This window comes from Pinus tabuliformis, chromosome 2_2 (assembly GCF_031772625.1).
Source record: "Pinus tabuliformis cultivar Carrire ecotype Pingquan chromosome 2_2, CPIR1, whole genome shotgun sequence".
NCBI classification, from domain to species: Eukaryota; Viridiplantae; Streptophyta; class Pinopsida; order Pinales; family Pinaceae; genus Pinus; species Pinus tabuliformis.
In genome coordinates, this window is record NC_142300.1 from 578139111 (window position 1) to 578151284 (window position 12174).

The 12174-nt window shown below is 35.2% G+C and overlaps 1 protein-coding gene across 1 annotated transcript in view; it reads left to right on the forward strand.

Annotated features, from left to right (window-relative positions):
• GLY2 (Metallo-hydrolase/oxidoreductase superfamily protein) overlaps positions 1–12174 on the forward strand; it is a 161707-nt gene that overhangs the window by 39604 nt on the left and 109929 nt on the right. The window contains exons 2-3 of the mRNA XM_089404966.1: positions 1194–1316; positions 4200–4361. Coding sequence (XP_089261092.1) covers positions 1194–1316; positions 4200–4361 — 285 coding nt within the window. The remainder of the gene's footprint in view (positions 1–1193; positions 1317–4199; positions 4362–12174) is intronic.

A 12174-nucleotide genomic window follows, 5' to 3' on the forward strand; every position in this document is an offset into this window, starting at 1 on the left:
GGGTCTAGCCCACAATAGGTGCCTAATATTCAAGCCTATGGCCTTACCATGACTATGCAATTCATGGTAATGTTAAATTCTTGAAGTAATCCTTTTACTTAAATTTTTAACATTACCATGAAATGACTCAAGATGTTTGAGAGTGGTTCCGACCTCATTGAATTTCATATGTAGAAAGTAGAATTTCAGATCTTACTCAAAATCCAACAGACTTAACAGTTTTTTCAGGATTTCAGGATTGTGGGGAGTGCAATGTTTCCATTAGATTTTATCATGTACGAGGGTATGGAACTAGTATTTAATCAAGAGCACCAAGTCCTCAATGTATCTTGATCATAGTGGCATTGATGGTTGAACTCCTGTATCATGATCTTACTAAAAATGTACCCATCACTCAAGCAAAATCTTGAATTGACATGCTAAACATTTTTTATCTTATTTTAATGCTTAGAGGGTGATATTGATAACGAAAGATCCCAATATAGGCAAAGATTTTGATTATATGTAGGTATTTGTTGTAACATGATTTTTTTTGGATGCTAGGGGCCATCTAGGGTCTGTTTTTGATGTATTTTTGGTTCAAAGATGGATTGCACTGTGTTATTTTGATTATGTGCACCTTTACATGCTCTATAAATAAAACTTTTGCTTATTTGTGTATAAATGGTTTGGATTCATATGGATGCACATGAATATATGTGTTTTTCTTTAAAATTTGAATATTTTATTAATTTTGGTTGACTGGTTTTTTTACCGCTTTTGGTCTGGTTGTGGCCAGTTCCTGATCCGGGTGTCTACCGGTTCGATGGCGGTCTGGTTCCAATAACATTGTTTTAAACAATTTGAAACCACAATATACTGTTTGGGGATTGAATCCCCAATAATCAATTTTTTTTGCTTTTCCTTTTCTGATGAAATGGCTTCCAACATCCAAATTTTCTGTAGATTCTTTGTTGCTATGTTGTGTTCTTTATCCTGAATTAGCACATTAGCTGCATTTGAATATCTTCTTCACACTACACTTTGACCCAATCTTTTGTGTACCAGCTAATCTTCAGCGTGGTTTTAAACTTTTATGCTTTTTGATATTTATTTCATAATGTATTTTACATCAAATACATGAGAAATGTTATATTTTACTAGTATTCCTTGGAGAGAGTGAACTTTCCAACAGCTTCGTCCTATGCTCCCAGGATAATTGATGAAGAAACCAGAGAAGCTGCAGTGGTTGATCCTGTGGAACCTCAGAACATTTTACAGGCGGCAGAGGTACATGGGGCAAACATTAAATTCGTTCTTACTACCCATCATCACTGGTAAGAATAACTTATTTCCAATTGGTATTACTAGTGCTTTAAATCTGGCATTTAGTTTGATTCCTACTATGGCTTTTTTCTTTCATGAAATGCAGTTTGGCAACTCATATTTTCACTGTCTATTTTGCTTCTCTTCACTGAAAGATTCCAGGGTTGATTGAGGCGTGTCTCTTATATTTTAGGTGATTTACTGACACAAATAGGGAAAAAAGTAAGGAAAACAGTGTAGAGCACATGCATGTCCCTTTTACCATTAAATGTGCACACTGTGACGATGTTGAAATCTCTCTGGCATATGGTTATCTAATTTTATATCCCAAACACTACTTTGCTAAAGCAACAGTATATTACACCACAATATGCCAGAGTTCCATGTGAATATAAATGGTCACTGTTTTTCAGGTGGATGGTTTCACTGATTCTTTAGCAATCAAGGTCTATTCAGAATCACTGTGTAAGTATTGTTATCAAAGAATTTGATTGCACTGAAAGTGCGGCTCTTGAAAGTTGTGGTCACCAGCTCAGAATTATTAATAGTGATATAATGACTCTGGATGAAGGGCTTCTAAACATTTATATGTTGTCCAAGTGAATCAATGGGTGAGAAGACATAATGGCTGGAGTTTAGTTCATTAAATATTGTATGTTTGTGATTGTTATGTGACAAAAATGAAGTATATAATGAATGCAAATTGTGTAGTGCACATTCATGTCGCTTTTGCCAATAAATGTGTGAGGATGTTAAAATACTAAGTTACTGGAAACTCCTGAAGAATTTCCCAGAAACACAGATCCCCGTTTCCGATACATAAACGGATACGATTCTTGTCCGAAACACTGTAAAAACGTTTTTGTGCCGTTTCAAAAAATCGGAAACTTTAGATTTGGAATTGGATTCGTTTCCAAGGGATTTAAATTTTTTTGGATCCGTTTCCGGTAAAACGGATCCACGAAAATTGTGATCAGAATCCACCCTTAAAATGTTAAAAAGCTTGAAAATTTGCATAGCCATAAATAAATAATAAAAATGAAGAAATCAGATTTGCAAATAAACTCACTATAAACAGAGTCTCATAAAATCTTTTCTAAATCTTTAGAAACAACAACACTCCATATATTTATCAAAAATTCTTACTAAGAAAAAGATAGATGTTCAAAAATGCAAATAAAGGGGTTTGATGAATGTCTTCGTAAATAGATTTATTTGAGCGATTAATTTTCATTTTGGTTAAGGTTTTGTTAATTGTCATTGATTTTGCTTTTGATTTCATAAATCCCTCCAATGTAACAAATCTTCTCTAGCCAATCTTGTGCCTGCATATAGTCACAAGACCAAGCTGAAATTGAGAAGATTGAAATGATCAGATAGGTCTTGATGGAATATCCCAATGATCCCATGGGCCTTTTAATTGTCATGCAAGGAAGATAGATATCATCTGCCATGCATGACACGTTCTTTGAAGGAGTTGGACCCGAAAGCACAAAGGTTGTTGCATTTCTGATTACATTATTAATGATGATGATAATATGTTGAATGTTATAATAATCACTAATGATGATGACAATTTTACGCTGAATTGATGATGATGATTTGTTTATGTTGAATTCATGACGATGACTATGCATTTTTAGATATAGATTCTAGATTCTAGATTCTAAAAGATGAATGGTAATATGAAATATATATATATATATATGCATGTCGTTTCCTTGCCGTATCGTATCCTCATATTTTGAAAATTTGTCGTATCCGTTTCAAACCCCGTATCCGTATCCGTTCCCGTATCCGTTTCAGTGCAACTTAGTTAAAATATCTCAGGCATATGGTTTGTCTATTTCTCTATCCAGAATCCAGATTCCAGTATACTCCCTGCTAAAGCAACGGTGTGTTTCACAACAATATTTCCAGAGTTCGATGTGAATATAAATGTTTACTGCTTTCTAGGTTGAAGGTTTTGTGAATACTTTAGCAGTTGAGGTCTAGTCAGAATACCATGGCAAATTATGTTATCATCAAGAGTTCAAATTTGGCTCACACTGAAAGTATAGGTCTTGAATTTGTAGCACCCAGCTCATTACTACTAATAGTGATATCATGACCCTGGATGAAGGGCTCATATATATTAGTTGAGTGAATGGGGTGAGAAGGAACATGGACTGGATTTTGGGTTAAATTTTGTGTGCGAATTTGTTTTTTCTTATTTTACTTGAAATCATCATCTTCATGTTTTCATTTGGCATTTGTATCTTTGGTGCTGCTTCTGCAGTACCATAGTGATTTATGATACACACAGATCAAATGTATGTTGTTGAGTGTGTATAGGTAGTTTGAAGTGTGTCCTCTGGCTGGATTTTAGTACAATCATGCTTTTTTATTTTTATTTCTCAGCTGCATTGAAGTTGTTATTTTCATCTTTGCTTTTTATCTTTTTATGCAATGTTCCTGTTCCCAAGGATTAATTGTAGAAGCACTTGACAGCCTAGGTGGAAAGGGTAATGCATATATACCTAAGTTAAGAAGTAGGTCAAGATGATCCATTGGCAATGAGTTAGATTGTTGTGTGTTTGCGTTGCTATTCTTATGATGGCAGATTGAATTGTCATTTTGTGTTCCTTGTCATTTGTATTTATTTACCCCTTTGACCTGGTTGAGAAAACTCCTCTTCAATTTCTTCTTTGTCTCAATTTCCTGATGTAGTTTAGAAGCTACAGTTTATTTTGTTTAATATGGTCTTGCAGATGAATATTGTTACATTTCAACATAATTGGTGTTTTATTTTTCATGAATCATTCATCTTTTCTAAAGCATTAGGCATTGCTGACTGCTCAGGGTTGTTACAGTTTTTTGTGATGCTTAATTTGAACATTATATTTTGCTTGTAGGGACCACGCAGGGGGAAATGAAGAACTTAAGAAACTAGTCCCAGGTATTGAAGTTTATGGTGGAGCAAAAGATAATGTCAAAGGTTGTACTGTTGCGTTAGAGCACAATGATGAATTAACTTTGGGCAGGACAGTGACTATCAAGGCCTTGCACACACCATGGTTTGTAGATCACCTAGCATTGCTCTTTCTCTTGAGCATATATTCTCTTCAGTAGATCAACTTCTTGCTATTTCTAGGGTTATGTTTTTGTGTACTTCTCTATTTCAATAGTTTAGCTTCTTTTAGCTTATACTTTACTATTGAGCATTTAGCTTATAGAAGTTGCTCTGGCTCTCCTACAGTTTGTCACTACTGATTGTACTTTTGGGTCCCATTGACTTACCATTTGGGTCATTCATGGACGTTAATAAGCTTATATTATATTATCTTATACCTTTTTATCTTGATTTTATTTTGGATGTATGGACATGTGATGGAGAAAACATACGAGAAATGGAATGTTTTGTATTCATAGGGATTTTTTGAAGCTGCAGTGTTATATAATTCAGTCCATCATCTAGAATAATCATTTCCTGGTCTAAAATCAGTTTTTTTGTATTCATTATCAAAGATTGGTGAGATTAGAACAAAATGTAAAGGCTGAGATAACTTTAGTTCCATTAACATTTTCTTCTAGTCATTCATTAAGATTTGCTAATGTTAGTTGTAATTTAAGGTTTACATTTTAGGAGTTACTGGTACTGTTGTCGCCTGGATTGTACCGGTACTGTGACAACGCTCAGGATGGGGGCTGTCACTCTGATCCCTGCCCACTCCATTCTAGCTGTCTCCCAACAACAGGCTATGGGGGGGTAGTCCCTATGGAATGAGGTGAAGGAAAGTAAGTTGAGAAATCAACTCACCTGGGAGGCACGGATGAGTGGTGTAGCCACTTGGTTGGAATTAAGCAAGATTATGATTAAATTAGATTTTCTATTATGAGACCAGTGCCTTAATTGAGTCACAAATTCTTGCTTCTTATGAATTGAAACCAAATGACGGGATGGACACCTGCTGCTTGAATGATTAACTAAACTATATGATGTGAAAATTTCAACAATATACCAAGATACTCAAGGTGTCAAATGCCAACAATAGTTAATCAAGATGTTGATCACAGATTTATGACAGTGTATGTCAACAATAAATATTCAGAAAATTCAGACTTGATCAATGTTATAACAACAGTGAGAAAACGCTAAACCAACAATGCTTGTGCTTGCCCAAGATCACAAAAATATGCCATCTTAGAAAATATGGATGTTATTTTTCTCAAGATATGTCTTTCAGTAAAATTTCAGATCTGAAGTATAATTTGCAGCAGTAAGTTAATCCATAGATCAACAAATACTGATGTCAGTACCAATGCCCAAAAATGCCTAAAAATAGTAAAAATTGCCAAACTTGAGAAAAATCAATTTTTAGGATTTTTAGGGGCTTGACTAAGAAAATTTCAGATCTGATATACTTATTTCGGCAGTGAAATAGTGACAGATCAGCAAGATAAAATTTGCCAAAATTAGATAACCAATATTTCTAGAAATGACAAAATACATTAAAACTTGAAAATTTCCAATTTGAGAGCTTTAGGAGAGCTTGATTCAGCAATTTTCAGAACTGATAAGTTTATGGCAGTAGCATATTAATGACAGATCAGCAAACTGAAAAAACTACATATAATTCCCACAATGTCTAAAAATAGTAAGTTTGCCGAAAAAATGAAAGTTCAGATTTTTTAGATTTTAATTAGGATGTGATTCAGAAATGATCAAATTTGATTTTTTACAGTTATGCAGAAATTTCCAGCAATTTTGAAATGTTAGATCTAGGTCAAATTAGAGATGCCCAAGTGGCAAAAAATTGTGGAAACGAAGATTTTGCAATTTTAAACAATTTTGACCATATAGAATTTGATTTTAGGGCTTAATTATTTGTGATTTAACTGCTGTAATGAAACTGAAGCAAAATGAGGGTTTGGAGGTCAAACCCTAGGTCGAAGGCCTTGAAGATCCCACCATTGAAAATCGTTAAAAATTTGGGATTACCTTGCTGCTTGTTAGATATGAATTTTGAAACCTTATATTGCAAAACCGCCAAGTATTTAGCCTTAAAACTTTAGCTTAGTGTTTTGGGTCAATTTTGGGGCAAAAGAGGCCAAGAATTGGAGAATAAGGCTAAGGAAAGCCAATTTGTGGGGATAAAAGGGCTGAAATGATAGATCGGGGGTTGAAATGGCAAGAGGAGGCCAAAAATTGAAAATCCGTGTCTTGAAAATTTCCAGATCTGAATTTTGCTGTCAAATCTTCAGTAAATGGCCCTGAAATTTTTTCTAGAGACTAGATCTTACCCTTAAGGGCCTAGATCTAGCTCTTCTCTCACTTGATCCCTTGATCCAACCTGCAAAAAATGAAAATAAAAACACCCAAACCCCAAATATATACAAAATAGATCTAAAATCCAAACCCAAGTTAGAAAAATAAATTACAATTACAATTTACAATTTAATTTACAAAATATACATGGGTTTTTAAATGGATTTTGAAAAAATATTTTTTTCAATATTTTTTACTTGAAAGAATGACTAAAATGCTTCAGAAAAATTAATAATTCACTATAGCCCAAGCGAAGATTAAATCCACCATATAAAAAATTAGAGATCCAAGCAACAATGATTGTTGCCCAAGTTTGTGAACTTGGAGGCCAAGGACTGAAGTACCTACAAACACTATGTATTTATCTCAAAAAATAATCTGTTAGATCACATGGGGAATCAAACCACCTAAGATTAGCCCAAAACCATCAATAGTATGATTTTATCTCCATCTAATGAAAAAACAGAGCTTACCAATATTGAACACAACCTAGAGATTCTCGTAGTCAGCACGTACCATAAATCAATAAGCAAGAACACCTTGAATTGCACCCCAAAGTCTTTTATTATGATAGAAAAAATAGTTCCCAATGGGACAATAGTTTACAAAATGCTTCAGCAGCAATTCTAGTAAGAGATCAAGATGACTAAAGACTCAAATGACTCTCTGATTTATAGATAAATCCTCCAAATGGAAAAATAACAATTAGGTTCTTTGATCCTTGTCAAAATAATCGATGACTAAAGACTCAAATGATTCTCTAATTTATAGATAAATCCTCCAAATGGAAAAATAACAGTTAGGTTCTTTGATCATTGTCAAAATAATCTTGGCCGTTGATAAATACTTCAAGATCTTTTAATTTTGGCCCTTGATTTCTTATTTTTGAGAAATTTTCGAATTTATCATTTAACTCCATTTTAATTAGCTCAAAATTAATTATTTAGAGCTAATTTCTTAAAAAAATTGACTTTGACTTCATTACCAAGGTCCAAGGGTCCAAATTTTCTTGAAAAAGACAATACTCCCTTGGTGGAGGACCTTTAAAAATTGATTCTTTCAAGACCCACGAATTTTTTTATTTGGAGAATTTATTTTCTTAGACATTTTAATTTTGACTCTAATTAATTAATTTTTTGGCTTAGGATTTAATTTTTATTTTGTCAGAAATTTAATTAGTTTACACATGAAGCGATTAATTATTTTTCCAACCCTCTATTACATATGATTTTTCTTATAAAGACTCAAAGAAAGAATACACATTTGTCTTAGACCCTTAAAACACAAAACCCATCTGCAACTCAATATGATCTAGTAAACCAAGTGATTTGTAATAAAATAATTTAGCCAATTAGCTTAAATTATTTTTAAACCACTTTTACATTAGACTTGACTAAAACACTAGGACTCACCTAATAATTCGACAATAAATTTCACCCTAGCTTTGGAGGTTTAAGCTGGAGTGAAAAAACTCTTCTGATTAGCCGTGTCGAAAAACACAAGTAATCAATGAGGTTAAAAAAGTTAAAAACCTCCTAGGATGGAATTTGTCATCAAATTATAGGCTTACCTAGGTCGTTACATAGGCTCATGGTTTTACTAAAATCATTTACAATATATAACTTGCAGAATGGGATGACTATGACACAAGGATTGTTGATCTGTGATCCGATCCTTGTTGAAAAAATTGGTACTTACGCTTCCTTGAAACGTTAACAATTGAGTGCAACCTCTGGTTCCATATGGGGACACGTTGCTTCCAAGAAGTAACGTGAGAACCCCAGAATCTTACATCCAAGGAAACAGAAGTCCATCAAATAGATATCCATTCAACATCGAAATCATCATGCATATATAGAAAATACCGCTAGAATAGAAAATCTATCCTAACGAACTGAATTAAAAAAAAAAAAAATAATAAAACTATAGTAAAACTATCAGGATGACATGAAATAAAAGGGAATAGGGTTAGAGATACTATACAAAAAACGATGCGCATGACATCAGATGTCCTCAACATAGTGCACACTGAGCATTTGCCGAATTTTCGCAAGTCTGTGGGCTGCTTCTTGGATGTGCCATGCTGAATTCTGAAAATGCTAGGACTATGACTCATCCGAATATCAAGTTTCTCTCGGCCATCAGACACATCAAACTTCTTCCTTTTTCTTTTCTTCTACCTTTTACTTTTCTTCCTGGTGGGCTGTGATGTCAATAATGAGACCACTGTAGATTTCTTGTCCTGATTCTGAGAATGCCTGGATGAAGGATTTGAAGAATCTGAAGTATGCCCAATCTTATTCTGTATGTACTCGGTCAAAGGTGACACATAAGCCTGATCATTCTTAGCTTCTTTTTCAATTTTGGTACTTCTAGTTGCCCTGTATTGAGTGGGGCAAGTAACCTCATGAATGGGATGAAAATTGCTCTAGCAGACTGGGAGACCCGTGACTCGTGAAAAACCCTTTGTGCTTCCCCTCTGAATCCTTTTGCTTGAGTTGAAGTCTCGGAATCTGTATCTTTTCCATCATTTGCAGCTTATTCTAAAGAATGGTCTTTTCAATTCTGATGACATCCATCTGGTTCGAGTGTTCAAACTTTAGAGCGTTGATTTCTTTGGCATGGATTTCCTCCCTGGTGAACAACTTATCCTGAAGGCATATATTATTGGCTTCCATACCCTTAATTACTTTGTCATTATCCGCTTTTATGGTAATCAAATGATCCTGCATATTGGACATCATAGCTTCCATCTCTTGAGCACACTTTTCTTCTATAGCTGACAACCTGCTTTGAAAACTTATTTCCATGTCCTTTATAACTTTATCATGATTTACTTGAATATAATTCATTTCTTCCTTATGATTTGCTTCCATGGTGATCAGATAACTTTGCATGGAGGCCATCTCATTAGATTGATTAATTTCCATGGTTTTCAACTCCTTAGCATGTTGCTCTTCTATGGTTAATAATTTGTCCTGAAGACTGGCCACCCTGTCATGACTAAAGTTGATTTCCTTCTTAGGACTTTCTTTTATGGAGCTTAGCTCCTCAACTTGTTCCTCTTCTATGGTATCCACCATGTTCTGAAAGTTGATCCTTTGATTATATTGAGCATCTTTCATTGCCTGTAACCTTTTTCCCATGGAAGTCATTTCTCTGGCGTGATCCACTATTAGTTTTGCTTGACTAGACGACATGTCTTTAACCATTTGAGTTAATTCCTTAACAAGACGCTTATCATTTTCCTTTTCACCGTTAAAATGATTAATTTGGTTATTGGTCCCTGCCTCTGTACTATCGAAAATTCTTCTTGTGATGGCACAAGTAGATTCATCGTGACAGTGATTACAATATCTACGATATGGCACATTCTCTTGATCACTAACATGGTGTAATTGATTCTCTTGCATCTTCTTGATGAGATTTTGCCTATCAACAAATTGTTTATCCTCCTTAACTTGTATACTTTTAACGATCTCTATTAATTCTTTAACCTTGTCTTCCTCTTCTGGAGGATCATGAGGATAACCTTGAGTGTTAGTACAACGAAAAAGGATGGACAAGTCATCCATGATGACTTGCTAATGGATGTCAGAGAGAGAGATCCTTGTTCAAGAAAATCAAGAGATCCACAAGAAGCGAGCTTCTAGCAGAAATTCTTGCAAAAAATGAAAGAAGTGGAGTCGCCACTTGAACATGAATCTGTCTCCAAAATCCAGAAGGCAAAAACCAAAAAGTTAGTCAGGGAAAAGCAAGTGGATATCAAGGAAGGCTTCCTGTCTGAGAAAAATGAATGCTTACTAGAATGTAATTTATTTAACCGAGCTCTGAGAACAGGGTTAAGCAAGCTACCAAGATTCTTTCTAATGTAAGCCTTTGTGAATGGATGAAACAGTGGAGTCACCACTCGAACAGGAAACTGACCCAAATGTCCAGGTGCTAAAGTGCAAATAGAGGAGTGAACAAGGTGATAAGGAGATTAGTGAATGCGATGTCAAGAAGATGAAAATGGATCAGAGGATTATGAAGATTAATGAGAATGTCGTCAACACCAAGGTCCAATAAATTGGTCCTTGACACCGTGACAACACTTAGGATGGGCGCTGTCACTCTGATCCTCGCCCATGCCGTTCTAGCTGTCTTCCTTCACCTCATTACATAGGGACTACCCCCCATAGCCTGCTGTTGGGAGAAAACTAGAAAGGAGTGGTCGGGGATTAGAGTGAAAACCCCCATCCTGAGTATTTTCGCGGTCCCTGTACAATCCGAGCGACAACAGTACAGATGTGAAGAACGAATGTTTTTTGTTCTAATCTGCTTGAAATTTGAATGGATTTAAAGTTCTCTGCATTTCTATTGGATACTTCAAATTTTAGGCAGTTTGCTTATTTCAAATGAATGGAAGTATCGGGATTGTTGTCGCCCAAATTGTATAGGAAATGCGCGACGACGGTCAGGGCGAGGGTTGTCACTCTGATCCCTGCCCTCTCCGTTCTAGCTGTCCCCTGTCCTCTTCGTTCTAACTGTCTCCCTACAACAAGCTATGGGGGGTAGTCCCTATGAAATGTGAAGATGGGAGACTCCTTGGCAACCAACAAGTTCGGGATGCACAACTGAATGGCCTAACAACTTGGTTGAATTTGCAAGATAAATGATTGATTAGATTATCATGGAAGACCAGTGCTTTAAATGGAGTCAATTACTTGCTTAAGATAGATTATTTACCAAGTTACTGGATGAACAATTGTTGCTTAAGGATGCTTCACTATCCTAAATGAGATGCAAAATATTGGTTTATTTTAAGTTACATGCCTATCTAAGTGTATCCTTCCTCTTAACTGTTTTGAAGCTAGTCTCTAGAGTAGGTTGTGAGAGAGAAACCAAGGGGAAGCAAGCTAGGGCTTGATTAACGATCCCTCCCCTTGGGTTCTAACAACCCGATGCCTCTGGCATTGCAGAGACTGTGGCTCTGACTACTGCAAGGTCACCATGTTAACCACTAAAGAGGTTTTAGACTCCTCAAGCTAGATGAGAAAGGTGGGCCTATCTCTCTATCGACAAAGCTTATGCTTGGAATTTATTTAATTAATGCAAGAAGCTAGTCCTAAGATGGAAATGCATATGAGCACGGACTCGTAGGGTGAGATTGTTAAATTTCTCAAGTACTTAGAGACAAATAATGATTTTTAACTTGAAACAATGAAGTACTTAGACAATGAACAAGGATAACCTTCACCACAAGAGAAAGTGCTCAAATTAAATGATGCCAGGAAATGTTGCCGGTAATACCAAATGACAATTGCTTAAGAGATACAAGATCAAAATGGACAAGATCAATGCTCCTTAACACAATTAACAATATTCAAGGTTATAACAATGAATTACCAATATGCTAATTAGCTTCTTATGGACACAATTAGATCCCTTATCACAATTTAGATTAAATTCGATTAAGGTGCTTTAAGAGTGACTTAGATTCCCAAAATCCACAAGATATATTTAATTCAACAATGAGCAATGTATCCACTTATCTAATGGGAATAATGGCAATGAGAAAT